Source organism: Falco naumanni, chromosome W (assembly GCF_017639655.2).
Source record: "Falco naumanni isolate bFalNau1 chromosome W, bFalNau1.pat, whole genome shotgun sequence".
In the NCBI taxonomy this organism is placed as follows: domain Eukaryota; kingdom Metazoa; phylum Chordata; class Aves; order Falconiformes; family Falconidae; genus Falco; species Falco naumanni.
Window position 1 is genome coordinate 22,176,505 of NC_054079.1, and position 20,161 is coordinate 22,196,665.

Sequence of the window (20,161 nt, forward strand, 5' to 3'; positions counted from 1 at the left end):
AGTTTCCAGCATTACAGATTTTTGTATAGACCCCAAAACCGTTTCATCTGAAAACAGAATTTAACACAAGATAAACTTAAGGGTCTCGGTGAACACAGGATTCTTTTGTTCCATCACCTACCTTGAAGCCTTTTCTAATGTCTTTTGATCCATTAGTTAGGTACTGTGAAAATATTACAGTTGCCACTCCAGCAAGGAGGAGGTGACTCCCCGCTAACTTTATGCACCCACTGGAGAGCTGATAGGCTGAGCCTGCAGCGGCAATTAACACAGACGAGCAAGCACTTGGGATCATCACTTACGGAAGCAATAAATCAGTTGTGCACCTGAACAGCAGCCTTTCAGAGCAAATTAGGCAAACTGGGTCAATAACTTTAATCATGCTGTTGTGGTTTTGGTTTTGTTTAAGCAAATAACTGATTTTATTGTTTGCAATGAACCTGCTAGCAGCATGTGCCATTCCATTGGTGGTGGTTTTATATCAGTTATGCAGAAAGCTGCTCAGATTTGCATGAATCCCATGGTTTATGCCATTATTCTCCTCCTTTGGATCTGTAGGTTTCAGTCAGTGTGCTGTGAAATCCAGTGTACTAGTAAGTGTAAAATATGCTTTTTTCCTTGAGTTGGTGTGATTAGGTCAGTGTGTCAAGCAGAATTTTTGTCCCTGAAGGGGGGGAGAAGGAAAAATGGTGTTTATGAAAATCCATACCTTATCCTCAGAGATAATATTTAGAAAAAATAGTCAATCTGTATGGCAGAAAATGGTCAATCTCTGTAGCAGATGTTAAGCCCTAATTTAAATCTTGGATTTTTTTCTTTTTGCTTTAGTAACAAAATCAAATCTTAAAAATTGTATTCACCTTTTTCCCCAAAATCCTGTAAGGGCTGAGTGATTTAAATTGTATATTTTTAATCAGAGATTTCTTTTTCACACATTTAATAATCTGACTACTGTAATGGGTTGTATCTCGACAAACTAAAATCTTTTCTTTGTGTTTGGGTTATGAGGAATCCTCAGCAACAAATAAGTCACTGTCAGTTGTGTTTTCTACCGGTCCATGCACCGTTGCCTGTAATTTGAAGGCTCAACTTTGAATTTTTGTTACCCCCAAATGGGGTACCAGTCTCAAAGTGCTGTGCTGCGAATGAAGAGACGGGACGCAGCTTGATGCAAGCAAATGTCAATTTATTGTACAGAAGCACGAGTTTTTATACGCTTTCTGAAGGTGCGCGTTTTAAACAGATCGGTTCTTGAAGCTAAGCATTGCATACTAGGCAATCCCCGATTGGTGGTTAACTGCCATCAATTAACAGCAAGGTGTTACCTTTCCTTGGTGCCAGCCGTCTCCCACCCCCCTGTGCTCTGCAAACATGCCTCATCATGTTAATTGTTGTCTAGACAAGCTCGAGCACATTCCCCTCAGCTAACTGATTGCCGCGCATGGTCCTAGTTTCCAGCCCGCTCCTGCAGTGCTGTATTTTTTCCTCCAACTTCAGCCTTCCAGAGCCCTGCAGGCTGTTCAGACCTGCCCCAGATCATTACCCAGGAGGCTGTCAGGCCTGCCGAGAGGTGTGTTGGTGACAGCCGTCCATAACCCTGCTTGTGTCCGTGGACTTTATCTGCTTTCTGTTTCCGAAAGGTCAAGCACAGGCTCTCATATTAAATACTGGGTAAAATGCAAACACTTCTACCTGAGAACGCTCACACTTTCATCTCATGTGAAAGAAACCGAAGCAGCTTGGCTTTTCCAGGGCACTTGTGGGGCAGCAGCACCGCAGGACCCGGCGTGTGGCTGCATGTGAGCAGATGGAGCAAAGCCTCGTTAGCTGGGGCTGGGGGAGGCTAAACCCAGAGAAGGAGGCTTGGGAAGGTGCCCGAGAGAGAGTGAGCCCACATAGGGCTGTGGGAGCCACTCTGCCCATGAGAGCAGTGGTCTGCGCCAGGGTGCAGGCTTGTTTGAGAGACAGCCCCGTTTTTAATTCCAGCGGTTAATGCTCAGTCTTCAGCCCCAGTCCTTTGGCGTCGCACCCCGTCGTAGGCTGCAGTTTTAGGGTAACTGCCAAGCTCACCCTGTCAGGCGGGGGGGGGGGGGCTGGGGCAGCAAGGCGTGCAGGGGGGTGCACTGGAAGAGGCCATGTGCCCACACAGCCCACGTTACCCACAGTGTGAAGCACGTGCCTGCTCGGTGCCAAGGGCCTGGCTGCCCCATGGTCCTGTGCCTCACTCCGGCTGATCCCTGTCTCCCACAGGAATCAGGTCTGCTTGGCCAACAGCTGAGCGTTTGCAGGTGTGGCTGGTTTTGGGGAAAGCTGTGGTTTGGTGGTCATATGAGGGTTAAATGTAAAAGGTTCAGTGTTGTAAATATGCTGAAAAAAACCCTATAGAAATGTCAGATAGGAGTGGGGTTTTTTTTAAAAACTTAAAGGGGCAATATTATTCCTGTCTTACAAATAAGGAACAGAAGTTTTTCTTGTAGAAGTATGTGAGAGAGATCTTGGATATCTGAACAGAGTATCACAAGAGATATATAATTAATCACTTCCTAAGAAAACAAAATGTGTGTGATTTTGCTGCTGGTCTGATCATGCCATCCCCTAGTACGCTTTGAAAACACTGCTGATGCCACTGGAGTCAGAGATTTTAGTTTTCTGCAGTTCTTGTGAAACTGGGTGGTTGCACAGGGCAGGATCGCGTTGACGCCCGGTGGGAAGGTATGGAGAGCACAGCCCCGCTGGCTCTTGGTGATCTGGATACATGGTGGTTTATGGCGAGAGGCAGTTAAAGTGGGATTCTCTCTTTGTGGTCCAGACACACGAGCTCCCTTCTGACACCCCAGAACCCCTTCCCTGCTCTAGTCACATCTCGCTTAAGCCCCCAATTCCCTAAAATGTGCCTTGCACAACAGGGTGTTGCATGTTGCGCAGGGTACCTGAGGGATCAGCCCTTTGGGGTTAGGTCCAGTCATTCACATTGCTCTTCACAGCCCCTACTTGAGCTGGGCTGAGAGATGCAACATTGCTGAAAACCTCACAGCACTTGTGAGCTGTATAATTGCTGATTTAAGCTCTTATGACTTCAGGCTTCTAGCCATGTGTTTTCATGTCCTGAGGGAAATGTATGTACAGGAAGTGGCTGTAGCTCAAGAGGAGAATACCTGCCTGAGTAAATGTAATATCAGGCTAGCGGGATGTACCATGATTAATTTGAATGTTTTTTTTTATTTCCACATGCTTGCGAGCGTATATGCATTTGCGCCCCTTAGAAACAGTGTTTATATAAAGATCACAGTTCAGCAGCATTTCTCAGCGCTGAGCAGAGCTGCCAGGGTTGCTCCCTGTGCCCCCCCAAGGCAGTAGCAGATGGTACCCACTGCATCAGCTGGGCTCACCTCTACCCGCCATGTCCCAAAGGGACTGTCTTTATCAACAGTCCTTGCCTATGAGTATCTGAATATTTAAAAGCACTTTCTGTAATACTGATTTTAGCGTTTAGGTGGGAAATTCAGAAATATATATATATTCATAATTTTTTTAATACAGTTATTTTGCTTATTTTCTATAAAGAAATTTATTGTCAGAAAAACAGAACTGATGCTTGCCAGTACTCTGCATATCTGAAGGAAGGGATAGCTTCAGCTCTGGGGACAGGTAATGAAGAGAACTGAAAGCAGTGATGCTTACCTATTTGTTGTGCTAGATAATTTTTCTATTTTGCAGCTGCTCTTTTCCCTGTCTCTTCCCCCAGGCTCACTGGGCTACTCCAGCACCAAGCACTTTGGACTGGCCTGGGGAACTCATTGCTTGAAGATGTTTAAGGGTTAAGCATTTATGAAATGACAAGGAGTAGTGAAAACTGCAGTAAATATAGGGTATGTTGAAGGGTATAACCCTTAATGCAGTCCAGCCTGCTGACAGTCCAGGGGTGGGAGCCTGGGGGTTTGGGGGCAATTCCCTTATCTACTCGTCTACGGTGGGAGCTTTTGTAATAGCTATTGTATCAGTGGCTCACAGCAATAGGACTGGGCGAGCAGTCATTCGTCTAATCCAGAGTGGCATATTCTATCTTCACATGTATGTGAATGCATATGTGTGACCATAGATTTTGAAGTATTTTATTTTGCACATACTATATCAGTGTTACTTTCCAACTTTTCATTATATATGCAATCTTTCCATATAGGCATCTGAGTTGCATCACTTGTGCAACTGGCTGGACTTAGCACTTAGTGTAAAGAAAAAAAATATCTTGTTTACATATATACTTCCCCTGTTCGTTAACTTCAAATTTCTTTAATTTTGTTTTATCAGCATTTGCATTCATCTTTGTGAAATGTCATAGCATAAGATCACATAATCAACTCAAACATGTATGACTTGAGTATCATATTTGGGATTGTCTGCAACTGGCTGGAATAAATTGCTGTGGAGAACAGCAGTAAAACTTACAGAATCACAGAACAGCCCAGGTTGGTAGGGACCCCGGAAGATCATCTACTCCAGCCTTTTGTGGGAAAGGGAGCTGAGCTGAGCTGATCTAGCACTGTGTCCAATCAAGTCTTGAAAACCTCCAGCGATGGGGACTCCACCATGTCCCTGGGGAGGTTGTTCCAGTAAATGATTGTTCTCATTGTAAAAAAATCTCTTTATGTCAATATGAAACCTTCCATGGTCCAGCTTGTATCCATTGCCCCTTGTCTTATTGGTGTGGCTGTCTGTGAAGAGACAGCTTCCATCCTTTTTGTAGCTGCCCTTTAAGTACTGGAACACTGTGGTGAGGTCCCACTCGGCCTTCTCTGCTCCAGGGAGAAGAGACCTGACTCCTTCAGCCAGTCCTTGTGTCCCCTGCAGCGTAAAGATGATGGCACATTGTCTAGGAATACTATTTCAAACTAACACAGCTAGCTGCTGGCAGGGAAGCAATCCATCAGCACCAGCAGTGGGCTGACGCTGTAGTAAGTTGGTTTGGAGATCTATTTGTTGGGAAACTAATCACTGCTTGCGTGGTTATCTTTCTGTTGCTGTAGTTACCAGTTTAGCATAAGAGATGGTGTTGTCAGAGTCTGTTTCAAGCTATAGCTTGGATGGGTTGTAATTCAAAATGTGTAGCGATAGCCAAAAAGAAAAGGAGCCATCTTTACCCTGCATCCTGGCCTTTGGAGAGCTTTGATTTCATCTTCAAAACTACTCAAGTACATGCAAACGTAACCCCTTGCTCCAGTAATGCCTGGTCACTCAGGTTTTATTTTCTCCAAAGATAAATCTGGTTGAATCAATTACAGGGGTGTCCTGTGAAGAGCCTAATGTCAATGACATCAGCTGCAGCACAGACCCAGCTATAGGTGTGCTACCAAGACTGAGGGGACAGGCACTGCTGGGGTGACAGCCTGGGAGAAAGTTGCAACTTGAAATAGCTGGACTGCCCTGAGATTTTGCATTGCTCACATGGCTTTGCAGCTGTCAAGAATAAAATACACATCACTGTTGGTATGGGTATGTTTATGTATTGGACAGCAGTGCTATGGAGAAGGTTAAACTGTGACCCCTGCCTCCTGCAAGTTGCTGCATTGACTTGACTTATTTCATTGATATTGTGCATCTTCTGCTGTCATGGGGTCACAGCTTGTCCAGACTGCTTAAGAAAACTCATTAGAATTATATGTAACAGGAGAAAACTTCTGAGATTAACAGGGTTTGGTCAGTGCTGTTATGGAAAAAACAGCTACTTCCTATGAAACTATGATCATTTTAATGGAAGTAGCTTTATTTAGAAAACATTATATAATTTAGATTAAATAACATGGTTTAATAGAATTATGCAATTAACAGGAATGAAAATACAAAGTTTAATGCACAGTTATGACCCAAGTCATACTGGCTTTCTCCTTCCTGCTGGATTATAAACAAATTTTGGATTAAAATGATGATAGTTTACTCTTTCTATAGTACTGTAATAGAATTTCATATTTAGGGGAAGAGTACATTTAAAGCAGCATAGTTGGGTTCTCTCCATAAATTGAAACAAGTCTGATCTAAAACTCATTTACTGTCTTGGAACAGAGTTGATCTTGCTTTCACGTTTGATTCCCCCGCTGCAGATTTTAAGAGGAAGAAAAATGGCATTGTTAGGTCAGTTTAACTAGACCAGAGTTAGACAGAAAAGACTGGGAAACCAGCTATTATAAACATTTTCTTCTTTTTTCCTTTGTCTCCCTTCCTAACGAATTATGCAAAATCTTACTGAATTTTAAAGCAGCTTAGGGGCAGCGTTTGCCTGGCCTCACTTAGGAATATTCTTTACTCTCTGTTCACATAATGTAAAAAGCAATATATATTACACTCTTTAATAGAAATGCTAGGAATTTACTGCATCTTGGGTTGGCGGTTCTGACCTGTTAAACCTCTGCTAAATTTCCAGAATTTACATAAATAATTTACATGGGGAAAACATTTCCCTTAGGATTAAATAACATTTCTGGTGGTGGTAAGTCTTCACAGTGGATGAGGACGCTTCCTTTCTGATCAGATAGGAGGCAAAATCCCCTATTTTTTTCTTTTATTTTTAAAAATGGACATCTTAGCTGCCCAACAAAGCACCGAGGTGTCTATGTGCTGCAGAACCACACTCAGTTAGGAAGCACTAAGTTTTCAAACTCCTGAGAGGTTGTAACAAATCCCAGGACAAACTTTGCTTCCCTGTGCAGCAGCGGGGTGGCGGGCTGGGATGGCAGAGTGAGCCCAAGAGCGGCATCATCGCCTCTGCTGTGCTTCAGTGCCCATCTTGTAGCGTTTGTACTTGCAAATGTTTACCTTTTCAGTATAAACGCAAAAAAGGACTTAGTCGTTAATGTTGTTTCAAATGTTCATTTGCTAATCGCAACTTTTGCTCTTTTTTTTAGGTAACAGGAGCCTCAGGTGACAATTTAAATTTACTGATAAAATAAGCAGGGACTACCTTTCTCTAGATATTTTTCAAAACTGTTTTACTTCTTGCATATTTGTGATAAAGGGGCTGTCGCTCAGCCCCAGGAAGAGCAAAGCCAACACTACAGCAGTTGAGTGTGGAGCAGCGAGTCCCGCAAGTGGGAATTGTTTCTCTCCTTTGCAACGGCCAGGAGTAGCAGGTGGGAGCTATCGATTGCCTGCACAGTGAATGTCCTATTGTTCTTGGCCACTGGCAAGTAGGAGCAGCCTGCGCCACCCCTGGAAAATCTTAGAGCATCGGGAGTATTGAGAATTAATTTTGAATCATTGCACAGCAAGTGAAATGGCACAAAGTGACCGACCAGCAACACAAGCCAATGGTCCTTGCGTGAGCCACAGATGGAAACCTGGCAGCTGTCTTGTCTGCCCTGCAGGACAAAATGGCTGCACAGTGGTCAGGCTCGCCCAAGCTGTGGCTCTGGCTGTCCTGCCCCGGCACCCCCTTGGCTGGTCACGCAGCGTGCAGTGACAGCATGGCTGCCCCGTGCTGCAGCTTGTCTGCTAGGGGGACTCTGCAGGGTTGTGGTGCTGTCCCACGTGTACGAGTTGGGGACCGGTTCTCTTCAGCCTCTTTGCTTTTCTCCTTTTATGCTGGAGCATTTCAAATTTAGTTCTAAATTGTTTTTTACTTCGTATAAAATGCAATCATGTTACTGTCATGCACAATAACTGCTTAGCTTCTTAATGTACTCTAAGACCATACTTTTGAAAAGAAAGAAAAAAAACTACTTATCCATGTGAATTCTGAAATTGTCTTAGAAGTTGCAGGCATTGCACCTATTGCAAGAATGGTACTTAAATGGCATAAAGTCATCAACAAAAAGAAAGTCTCTCCTAGCTCACATTCACTTGAAAAAAAACTGAGGGTCAAAATTACAGTAAAGGCCAGAAAAAATGCTGAAAATGGATTCTGTAAAAATTAGGAAATTTGATATTATGGTAAGGGGAAAAAAATAATCTTTTCATCACTAAAACTTCAGAAAAAAATCTTCAAATACTATGATTAGTTAATCATTCTCTGGTTTTTATACCTGTCTTGAAAGATGAGAGAAGACAAGTAATAAAAATTCACTGCACTAGAAGTAGGAAGGGATTAAGTGATACGGATTTTTAACCCAGCTATCCAATTTTTATTTCTGTCTTTCTGTGGACGTTTCTTACAGGTAGATGTCAAATCAGTAAAAAAATCATCCAGAAAGAGTCACAATTTGGTTTACATTCTTGCAGAAAAACATTATGCCCACAGACACGGGGAGAGAGGGCAGACTGAAAAAAAATTATGGCTATGATTCTTTACTACTTTTTTTTTCCATAAAATTGGAAAAAAGATGCAAATCAAGTTAAATCATATGCCTGGAGTCCATCATTTTTATTTAGTTGGATACTTGATCTCGTGGCAAATTATGAGAATGGGCATCAGTGTTATCAGTGTCTCGTTCATACCTGTGCTATTGATTTTCCTGAGCAAATTATTTAATTTTTTTAAATCTTTCGGCAAAATGAGGATAACAATGCTGACTGATGTAATATGGTCAAAGCTCTTGAGATCCAGCAAGGAAAGACATTTCAGAAATCTGAGGGGCTATATGCATTGAGAATAACTTACAAGCTTTAGTATTCATGTCACATTTTCATTAATAAAAATGACAAGGAGCAATGACTCAAACCTTTATTTTAGTGTTCAATTAAACACATGAAATAGCAGGCAGACTTGTACCTATGCCTCAGTCTGCTGGATGCAGCTTTTTGTACAGGTGTCTGTGTGCTGTCACGTAGCGTGTTTCATGTGAGGATATACAGAAATCGTTTCAGGGAACGGGCAGATTTGCTATCTCTATCCTAAATGTTGAAAGTACTTCATACTTGTGTCTAAAATTTTATCCTTCTCCACTGGCTGAGAAAAATCCAGTCTGGTTCTGGTACTCCTGGTAGCTCCCTGGTACTGACATGGGGGTCAGCTCGGTCCAGGGATAAGGTCTGCGCTCTGGGTTACCTCCTCTGCTGCTTTTTTTTTATTATTATTATTTCCATATGCTCGTAGCATAGGTGTACCAATGCAGAATGAAACATTTGGAACAAAATTACTTTAATACGAACTTATATAGGAATGGCATTTCCTAAGCTACGTTTCTGCTAAGTTACTGCTTGAAGTAATTCTGTCTAGAAAGTCACACCCCGGTCTTCAGTGAGAGGAGCTTTTGTTGGTTTGTTTCTTAATGATGTTTTATAACAGTAAATTGTTAAAGCTTAGTGTTTTTCTAAGGCAGATTTTAAAAACTTTTTTGTTTAAAGAGGGTGATACTGTTTAGATTTCCAGCAAGAAAGACAGCACCCCCTGCTTACAGTAATTTCAAGTACACATTGAAGAGACGAGCCCTTCCAAAAGCAGGAGGAGCACGCTCAAGCAGAGTCACATCTGCGTTCTGGTCTGGTAGGATCTGTTCTGCCACATCACCATGTTGGCCCAGACTTCTATTAAAATACCTTCATTTGCCTGTTTGTTGGCAGCACAGGTGTGTAGGTTCACTAAAAGATGCCGAATCAGCACCAGGCATGACAGGGACCTGCCCTGGCAGCACAGGCAAGGCTGTAGGTCTGGGACATGTTAGCATGGCTGCTCCTGGCCCTGCTCTGCATAATGGACTCAAAGGTTAAGAGCAGAGGGTCTCCGCATCCCCAATCAGCAGAGCTTTTCCAGGGCTAATTACCTCTTTACTGCACTGACTCTAATGTGACATGTTTACTGCCTTAACTAACAACTCATTAGCTTAGTTGATGTTTTTGTCAATATTAATTTGTTCATTTAAGCCAAGTCAAAGCTTAAACAAAGATGTCCATGCTGAGAAACGAGCAGCAGAATGACTTTTTAGTTCATCTTTTTCCTTAGCTCAGTTCACACAAGGTAGGTTTCTGTTGGAAGAAGGGTTCGCCGGAGTCAAGAAGACACTCAATATGAGTTATGCATCTTGCTCAACTTTATTAGTTTCTAACACTACTTATATAGAATCGATACACATGCATATTCGTAAAGCAAAAATATAATTGGTTAGTAGTCTCTAAGCGCGTGTGGTTCCCACACCCCTAATTATCATGACTAAAATAAGCATTCTATCCATGTAGCTAATTGTGTTGCTGTGCTTCAGCCTTGTAGTTTGTTACTCCTATATTCCCATACCGCTCCCTATCCCTATCTGTTGTGCCAACAGGCCGTGGCTGTAACAAGCTACAAAGTTACTTGGTCTCAGGATTCGAGAATAGCTCAAGGCTACCTTTCTTGTTAACTTCAGCACAGCAACTTCAGCACAATTCTGATTCCAGGCCTATTCTAATACCAGGCCTGGATTGTGCAGATCTTCAGAGATTCTAAGGCCACGCTTCTGCAGCCATTCTTCTACAGGTTTCAGCAGCAGCAATGCTAGGAGGTTTCCTGTGAAATAGGTAGGCATGTTTAATTGCAGTAATGTTTGTGTAGTCACTTCTTAATTAAGTTCTTAATATTTGAGACAATAAAATTCACACAAACTAGAGCTTCGTTGCCTGCTGTCCACTTCAAGAAGAAACTTTCAGGTTTTGTTACACATGTATAAGGGGTTAGTGTGAATGGACTAGAAAAACGTGTCAGTTGTTGGCTTTTTGGAATGCTTAAAATGACAGGTGGCTGGCTTATTTAATAAACAAAATGAGCAACTTGTAGAGGACAGTTCTGAAGACTAAAGAAAAACCTGTTAAAATCAATAGTTATCACAATAGCAAGCTAAATGAACATTATTAAGAGGTTAGAATGAGATAACGGTAAATTATCTTGAAGTGTTGCTTGGTTTTGCCCTCCTACCCATTTATATATATGTAATTATTTTTATTTAAAAATAGTCTATTAAATGAAATTATTAGTCACATTTCCTCAATAAGTGGAACCTGGATTAGAATTCAGGTATGTTGACGTTTTTGGGGACATCATTTCTCTCTTTCCCCACTACTCCCTTAAACTATATTTCTCGCTAAAAGAAAAAAAAAAAAAAAGTCTTGTGGGGAGGAGGGAGAGTTACTGAGGTTGGACACCAACGCTGTGAAGCAGTTGCAGTGCAATGTGTGTGTTAGGTATGCAGCCCTTGGAAGGGAGGGGATGGAGCGGGTACCTTCCAGGGCACCCCCAGCCCCCACCAGCTCCCTTTGCTGCCTGTGGTCCTCTGCAGCCATCATAAGGGTGTGTTGTGAAATCGCCTGGAGGGGGGAATTACAGATCTAATAGTATAACAACTCTTTAGGGAAAAATAAGGTATTAGTTTGAATTGTTTGAAGATTCTGCTCTCTGATTTGGGAAATTAGTTTGTCTTGTTATTCTAGGTTCTGCTGCCACTTTCAGTAGGGAGGGGGATCGTTGCCAGCTGTGGTTTGTTTACAAAGAGGTGACCTGAGGGGACAGTGCTGATGGCAGAGTCTCTAACATAAGTGTCTGAATGGCCAGGACACTCAAACATAACACAAATGACCCAAAATTCAGTTCCTTCACCTGCAAGAGATAAATGTTTGAGCTTGCATCTCTAACCGACCTTAACCACCAAACGCTGAGTCCTGCAAAGGTGGGAGAAGTGTCCAGCAGTTCCTGCTGAAACTCCACCATGGTTGCTCTTTAAAAACAGAGTTACAGGTGGCAAAGCAAGCCCAGCTCTTCAGTCTGGGGCTGTGGAGCCTGCCCTGGTACCAGGCGCCTCCTGCCCTTTCCGGAGAGCTGCCTCTCCTATTTGCCAGCACTCAGCATCAGCACAAGGGCAGTGCTCAAAGCCAAGCGTAGTGCTGTGGCAGCCCTGCCCCAGTGCCTGGGAAGCACTGCATCGGTCACAGTAGTAATTAAACCGTCATGTGTAGGACATGCATGAGACAAGACTGGCAGTGGGCCTAGAAAGAAATGCGCTAAAGCATGCTTTCCTATTTGAGAGCCAATTCTCAGTTTTAATTGTTTTTTATATATATATGTCTAATGCTTGTTTAGCGAGGTGTGACACTGCAGTGGTGAAAATGATAGATCTTGTGAACTTTCAGACAACTTTCTCAACATTTATTTGTGGGCCCCACTCAGGGAGATTTCTGCTCAGGTGCAGAGGGTGGTGCTGTTAAATGCTCATGTGCCGTGGAGTGTTTCTGTAGCCGAAGATCCAGGCACGGTTCTGGAGCTGCTGAGATCTGGGAGCAGAAGTGGTCACAAACATCCCATCGTCTATCCCAGGATCGAGTGATATGGAGGCCTTACAAAATTCCCTTTCCCAAATCCAGCATTCCTAATCCCTATGTATCTGACGTGGCGGAGGAGGTGTCAGTAGGATGTATATTTTCCAAGGAAGAGAAGCCCTTGCTGTAAAATGGGGCACCTGCTTCCTAAATCACCCGCACCTGGGAGCTGGCGCTGCTGAGCATCTCTGTGATGGGCTGGGGACCTTTGCTGGGCTGTCACCAGTGCGCTCTGCTCTGCTCTTCCCCCTGCTCAGCTTGTACTGGGCCAAGAGCGGGACAAGTGGGCAAATCCCCGGAGCTCCTGGTCCCAGGTTATCAGCTTGTCCATGCATGTTTCTCTTCCCGCGTTGTGGGCCAGAGCTGCCTGCCAAAGCACTGCTGGGCGTGAGCGCCGGGGCAGCTGCTCTCCCGTGGGCAAGTGGCCACACTGCTGGGGTCCGTGCTCGCCCTGGACTCGGGGAAGGGGGCACACAGCATCGCTCTTGCAGCGTTGGTCACTTCAAGTCCCCAGATGGACAGTTCACTTGGATTAAACGCCACCTCTGTCAGTTACTGAGGTGATGTCATCATAGTGCAGGGCAGGATTTTGTAATTAAAGAACAGAGCTGACTGTGCCACCTCTCCTGAGCCCTGTGCCTGCAGGCGTGTGGCACGTTTGGAAATGAGAAGTCGTTTTGGCAAGTTTGGTGACTGACTTTTGCTGTTTCTCACTCAGTTAAGCACATCTAGCATGGACTGCTTCTGGCTGTAGCTGAGATCCTGATGAAAAAGTGTGTAATCTCCACATGGTTTATTTCAGCTGATGCTTTCCCACGTTTAATCTTTTAAGCTTGTTTTTCTTAGACGCCCTTTCAAAATGACCTACCTTTTTTCTGAAAACTTTTATTACATATTACTACAGATTTTCAGGGTTTTCTTAGCAAGCGTCTATTTAAGGGAGGAATTTTATTTAATAGTTTCTTTTTGATTTTGATGTTTTGGTTTATTCTCACTTTTTGCAGAATTTTCAGGCAGAAATATTTAGGCATGTTAGAGAACTTACATGTTTACAAAAATACATTTAGTTCTATTTCTTTTGTAATGAAAACACTGTGTTTAAGACTCACCACTGGCAATATTGCTATGGGCCTGTTTGATTCAGATCACTGTACCATGCAGACTGATTCGTTCCAGTAGCAAACTGGCCGTTAGTAGGATAAAGCCAAAATACTGTAACTTTTGAGCAGGTTTTCATAATATGTGTTTCTTATCAGCGAGTATTTGCAAACAAGGCCAAATCCATTCTGCAACTCTTTTCACTATCCCATCCTCTCCCATTCTGCATGACAGGCAAGGCACTGACATTCCTGCTGCTGCAGCCGCCCAGCCCCAAGCTGCCTGCGCACAGCACCATCCGCAGAACTGCCATCGACCTCATCGGCCGCGGCTTTACTGTGTGGGAGCCCTACATGGATGTCTCTGCCGTGCTGATGGGCCTTCTGGAGCTCTGCGTGGACGCGGAGAAACAGCTTGCTAAGTAGGTATTGCTTTTACTGGCTTACAAACACTTGCATTGTTTCAGACCTGCGCATCTAGGTTTTGCAGCAGCTGCTTCAAATCCCCATGGCTGTGGTACTGGGCAAGAAGGTGGGACAAGGAATAACTTCTTGTTTCAAGTTTTGTTTTTGAACCGGTACCATGTAAATTACGATTTCAAGCCTGCTTTAGCCTGGCTCAGTTTGCAGTCTCAGGCAGCTCCTGTGGGCGATCGCAGAAGGGAGAAGAGGGTTTCACTGCAGCAGGAGAGATGGAGCACTGCAGTGCTGGCTTCTCCTGGCACTGTGGGTCACCCCCTCTGAAACTGGGAGACACCGAACACTTGGTAGGTGCTGCTTGGGGCTACACAGCATTAATCTTCTGGTCATATTGCTAGTAATTTTGAGAAAAGAAGAGCGTTAAACATTTTTTGTATCTAAAATATGTCTGTTGCTTTAACATATTTTTTTACCCTTTCTTAACTGTAAAAATGGTATTTTCAGAAGGTATTTGGTATTTCTCACCGGTGTGTGAATATGTGGATATTTTTTTTCCCTGTGGTTTTACAAGCCATCCCATCAGGATGTGAATTGTTTTGGAAAATGTAGTTATTTTATCAGGAGCATCGCTATTAATAGCATCAAGGTAACCTGTAGATTCAAGGATTGCTAAGAAATCATAAACTCAATAGACCACAGCCTGTCTCTACGGTCAGAGAATAACTTATTAAAGTCTCTCAAGATTTATATGGTATGCTGTCTTGTACCTCTGTTCTAACCTCTTTGAAATAAAATCTTCTTTAAATTAGGTATTTGGAATTGGGGTGGGGGGCAAATTTCACGAGGAAGTGTGATGCTTTGACATAAAATGCACAACAAAAAGGTAATGCTGGGTTTTGGCAGAGTTTTTTGTGCATGGAACTCTAAGTACCTATTTGTTCCACTTCTTTAAAATTACTGTAACTGTACAACTTCTAGTTATGTGTACATGGGTACGTACACAAGTTGTTGCACTTGATCAGGCCACGTACTATCAATCACACCATCAAATAATTATGGCTAAATGGGTAAGTGAAGTCATTAAGATGACTTGTGTAATAAAGGTAGTGTCTTGCCTTTTTTTAATGCATTTGGTGTTAAGATAATGGGATTCTTGAATATTAGTGCTTGGGATTTATTCAATGTCTGCAACTTTGCAGTACAGGAGTGGCTTTTTTGTTGAGTATCTGTGAATTTTTTGATCTGAGGGCTAAATGTAATTTCAGCTGCGGCCCCGATTCTCACATGAACAGTCTTTACTCACACCATTAATCTGATTAATGATAACAGGCCTATTTGCACAGGAAAGAGTTTTGCAATATAGTCCTTATTTTTATTAATGTTTGTTGTGAAATTGATCATCCTGTCTGAAATTTAGTCTAAATCCATCTGAACAAATTTTTCTGTATTTAGTTTTTATAAAAAAAGCAAACCACTTAAACGTGCAAGAGGAGAGGCTCTCATTTCTGTGTATAAATAACAAATGAAAAATCTCTGTAAGAAGTAACCATAGTAGGCTGTTTATATGAAATAAAATAATGATACTATGCTTTATGTAATTGGCTTTGAAAGCTATTTCAAGCTTTCTGCTTTTAATGAAAAACCTTGAAAAATATAAGTGGATATACATTAGTGCTGCTTAGACAAAATTTTCATTTGTAGGTACATGGCTCTTGTATAGGACCAAATTAATCCCCCGTTTGGACATACAAAACATGTAGCTCCTGCTCTAGGTGGATAATTGCCTTGAGCAAATACAAATTTCATATTTATTTTGTTGTCAGTATGGATTAATACTGTAGTATTAAAGTTCTGCAGATATCCACTTGGAAAATGACAGTTAATAAAAATATTTAAATTTAATAATAATTTTCATCACATAAAATATAGAAAATATTGATGTTTTTTCTAATAAGACCTCAGCACGTTTTTGTTGTGAAGCAAGTTTATGTTCTTAAATGCATAGGCTGTTAGAGCTTTGCAGTCTTGCATTCTGCATCCGTGCTGATGCATTGCGCTTCCATGCAAATACAAACGACAGGGTGAATCGCGATGCTGGTGTTCGGTTCAGCAGAGCTTTCCTCATCCACACCAAGCGCAGTCCACGTGCTTTCTCGGTCTGGCATCCCAAGTGCTGTGTGAAATTTCCCTAGCTTTTAAAAATGTGTTTCGTGCTTAATTTTTAATTTATGTAGTGTTTTCTACATAATATTTTAATTAGTGATGTTCCTTAAGAGTTAATCTGTAAACCACTCTGTAATTGATAAAGAATTCGTTAACAGTGAAACAACTTCATTCCAAAAGGAAGAGGGCTGACTGGTCTGTGACTTTCTTTGCAAGGTTTTTGCTTGGGGGAGGTCTGAAATAGTGTCTGAAATTGCCAAGGTCATCATAATTGATTATTTGGGAATTAATTTTACTGTATTTCTTCTCATAAAATGCAGAGGCTCATTTTAGCAGCAAGTAATATTTTGCTTGATGGCATTGCTAACATCTGTTGAGCTTTCTGGGTGTACCCTGAAGTGCGTGGGAGAGGAGGGTGTTACATGAAAGCAGGAGGAGATGTCTGTGGTACCTTAAAACTATTTTAAAACTGCATTAGGCCTTCAGTGGTCAGGTGAATATTTGTCTGCATGTAAAACAGTGTGCTCAGCAGAAGGAGGAGGTTTGCTTAGCTTACAGATGTTCTCGTTTACAGCATTGCAGTAATAATACCACTTTAGTTATTAAAAAAAAAATCCTTAAACAATTAGCCAGTTTTCCATTCTATTCTAAGGCTATTGTTTGCTAAATTACAGTAAATACTGTTCTTTTATATCTCACTGCGTGAAACTATCGAATACCCTTCTAATTAGGAAATAGTGAGGCTTTTAAATAATGTATGTATATTTTTAGTTACTTTTCTATTTTAGTCAAGGATTTGTTTTGCTGGTAGCAATGGCATTTAATGCCGTGAGCACTTTTACGTGCCCGTAGCATTCAACCTTTGCATTTGGTTTCAAACCTTACAATTCTAAAAACTGCTCTATTATCAATTAATTTTATTTTACAAATGTACTTACAAATATTTGCTTATTAACACACACATTTTAAATGCTGTGTGCAGTAAGGAACTGACCAGGGTTGTCTTAATACGATGTATGTATTTTATCATCCATCTGTGGAGGTGTTAAGGTTTCTGACTTTCTTTTATGTGATACTAAGGCAGATACTACCCATTTTATGTACCAGTTTTAATTTCCTCGAGGTTTGAAAAGAATGCATGATTACTGTGTGTTGGGGGGGTGTTAATGGAGAAATATGTACAAACTGGATTAATATTGTTATTTGTCTGAACTCCAGTTATTTCTTGTGACAAAAGAAACCAAAATGTGTTACCTTGCCAGAGAATCTCCTGAGCCCTATTGTATGTAAATACAGAAGCCAGGTGAACACGGTTCTTCAGAAAGTAGTTTTTATCTTGCGATTACATCCTTAGCTGTCATAAAGATTAGTATGACTCTATCCACAGAGCGCTGAATAAATGAATGTATTCAGCATGTAGCCTTGAGGAGCCCAATGCAATTTTCATCATGATAAATTGCATAATAAGCGAGAAAGTGATTGCTTATTAATCCATAACAAGATTTAGATTGAAAATGGCCTGTTACATTCATGACAGATACAGTACCGACTGCAGGCGGACGAAGATGGAAAGAAATAGAGCAACAATGTGTGCAGGGGGTTAAGTGTGCATCTTACCCTCCTGGTGCCCTGCTGAGCTGCCCCTTTTTGTGCCTGATTTACTGTGTACACAATAACAGCACACAGCTGCCTGGCTTCTCTCCCTGATGTTAAGAATGCTTTATGAAAAAGCTTTTATGTCAAAGCTTCTGCTTTAAAAAAAAAACAAACCCTTCACATTTATTGACACACAAAAAAGCAGTGTTTTTCTTTTTTCCCCTTCCAAATTAAATATCTGAGCTGTTATCCAAAACTCTAGTATTTATAAGTCCTCCACTCTCCCAGTTGATGCTAGTCCCTGAAGGTTATACTGTACTAGCCTGCCATGCCGAGTGAAACTGCTCGGTTGTGAGGATTAAGAGTATTTTTCTGGCATTTATTAGGGTTTGATTTCTTGGCATGGATAACATGGATCATGGCTGTACATTATTTTTGCTCTTTGAATTACAAGCTACAATTTGATATGGATTATGATAGAATATGCTACAACTGGCAAGTTGCGTTCTAATTGATCCGTATGTTTTTACATATATGCACGCACTAAAATAATTAGGCTGTGGGAAAACTTTCCTATACTTTTATGTTCTTACAAATTGTATCTGTGGAGCCGTAGGATATATAGCAGGGACGTCCCTAGTCTTCCAATACAGTGTAACGTTTTTAGAACACAGCCTAAACAATTGCTGAAGTTGAGGGTTTAAAAGGAGAAATGTGAGCTGGGTACTTGGTCCTAAAGGTGATGCGACATGCTGCCACGTGCTGCCATACAGAAATGACTTAAACCTGGAAACAGCAGGGATGTGTGTCCATGTCAGTTCTGGTTTAGACCCTGGATTCCAGGAGGCAGGAGTGACCTGCAGCTGTATCACCTGATGAGCAGGGGTCTGGTGGCACCCACAGCCCCTCCGGGAGCTGAGGAGGAGTACTGTGCTTGCTGGCTTTATGCCACAGAGGGGCTTCGGTTCCTCCTGTTCGTTTAGCCATCAGTTCAAGGCTGCCCATATAAACAAGGGTGGTTTTGAAGTGTATCGATGTAGAGGTTTCTGTTAAATGAGCTGGGATATACCCACCTTTCCTTCTCTCCCCCCCCCCCCCCCCCCCCCCTTCCACTCACCTCAGAGCATCAAAGCAAAGTCTCCAAACAGAGGAGAGAAAAGGGGCTGAATGTCCATTGTGCAGAATAGCGGCTTTCTCGAAAGGTGAGATGGCCCTACACCCTTCAAAAGATCCCTGTGGAATCACATCCTTTGTGAGTTCCCTCTTGCATCTCTCTGCGACCAGCTGGGTCAGCTTCCTGCTTTGAGTCCAGTTAGCAAAGAGATCCTAATCAGAATCGTTAGCATATATGCTGAAATTTCACATTCTTAGTCCCATGAAGTTTTTTATCTGGCACTGCTTTGTGGAAGTTGTGAGATGTAGAGATCCAATTGCTACATTTTCTATTCATTGCCGTTAAAATCTTTTCCGTTTACCTTCAGCTCTTCGCAGGTAGCTTGTTGTTTTTCCACTTCTTTTAAGAATCAGCTTTTTAAATATACCTTACTTACTTTTTGTAAGTGGTGAAGTACATAAACATGACTCTGAAGTTGTAATAGCTTGTGCTACACCTGTAAACAAGTTACCTGTTTTAAAAGTCTGTATTTCATTGGAAGCATTATTCAAATAGTGTATTGGTTTCCAAAAAACTGAAGGTGTTCGGATCACTGGTGTGGGGGAGGTTGGTGATGGATTTGGGAAAAGAGAGGACATCATTCCCTGGTGATGCAGGATACTGGCCACTTAGAATCAGCCTTCTGGAAATGAGCTAAAAGGCATAAATCAAAAGCACAAATAAAACCAGTAACAAATCCAAGTTTTTTACTGCTGTTTGCAGGTAAAATATTGTCTCTGGTGTTAAAGACACACGTTACAGGACAAGCTGCATCCACTTTGTGTTATGTGTACAGAAACAATTCTTCAAATGTCAGCTTACAGTGCAGTGAGAAGTCGGAGGGCAGGATGAGGACAAGAGGGACAACACATGCTGCCGGCTCTTGCTGCACATACAGAAGTCCTAAAACTCGTCAATACAAGAATAGAGGTCTGGGTGTGAAAGCCAGAATTTCCCTCCATACATTACTTTTGCATCTGCTTTGGTTTTGTTCTGGGGTTTGGTGCGGTGTGCCTGTCCCATCGTGCAGGGCTTTTCGAGCAGCTGGCCCAGCCCCGGGGTGGGGGTGTGTGTGGTGTTAATCTCTGCCCACATACTACCACTGCTGAGCCATGCTAATGAATTAACAAAAAGCCTGTTGCTTTTCAGGAAAATGCACACTTTACCAAACACCCTGTAAGGAAAAATACTGCTGGCAGAAACACGAAGTCTTTTTAGAGGAAAAAAAGTACTGAAGCACTGGGGGATTTGATTGCTTTTGGTAGATAATGAGCCCACCTGAAAGCCTGGCTTCGATACCACTTCCTTCCCAGTTCGTCACTTCTCTCTGTAACGTCTGTACAGGATTTTTTAAGTTATATGCAAATGTGGTTTTACAAGTAGAAGGCCAAGGAGGACTTTTTTATTGTTGCAGAAACTTTATTGGTTTTCAAATTCGGTAGTTTTAATGCATACAGTGGAGGTGAGGAATGGGGAAGAAAATTATAGTAAACTTTGGTTTGTGTTTATGTGAATTCAGGTCTGT

The 20,161-nt window shown here is 42.1% G+C and overlaps 1 protein-coding gene across 7 annotated transcripts in view; it reads left to right on the top strand.

Moving 5' to 3' along the window:
* LOC121080461 (WD repeat-containing protein 7-like) overlaps positions 1-20,161 on the top strand; it is a 142,274-nt gene that overhangs the window by 81,391 nt on the left and 40,722 nt on the right. For 5 of the 7 annotated variants that reach the window (XM_040578479.1, XM_040578483.1, XM_040578481.1 and 2 more), the window contains one exon: positions 13,540-13,726. In XM_040578479.1, the coding sequence (XP_040434413.1) occupies positions 13,540-13,726 (187 nt within the window). Of the gene's footprint in view, positions 1-3,745; positions 3,853-6,896; positions 7,935-13,539; positions 13,727-20,161 lie in introns of those variants that run through there. The other 2 variants (XM_040578486.1, XM_040578485.1) reach the window with 2 other exon arrangements.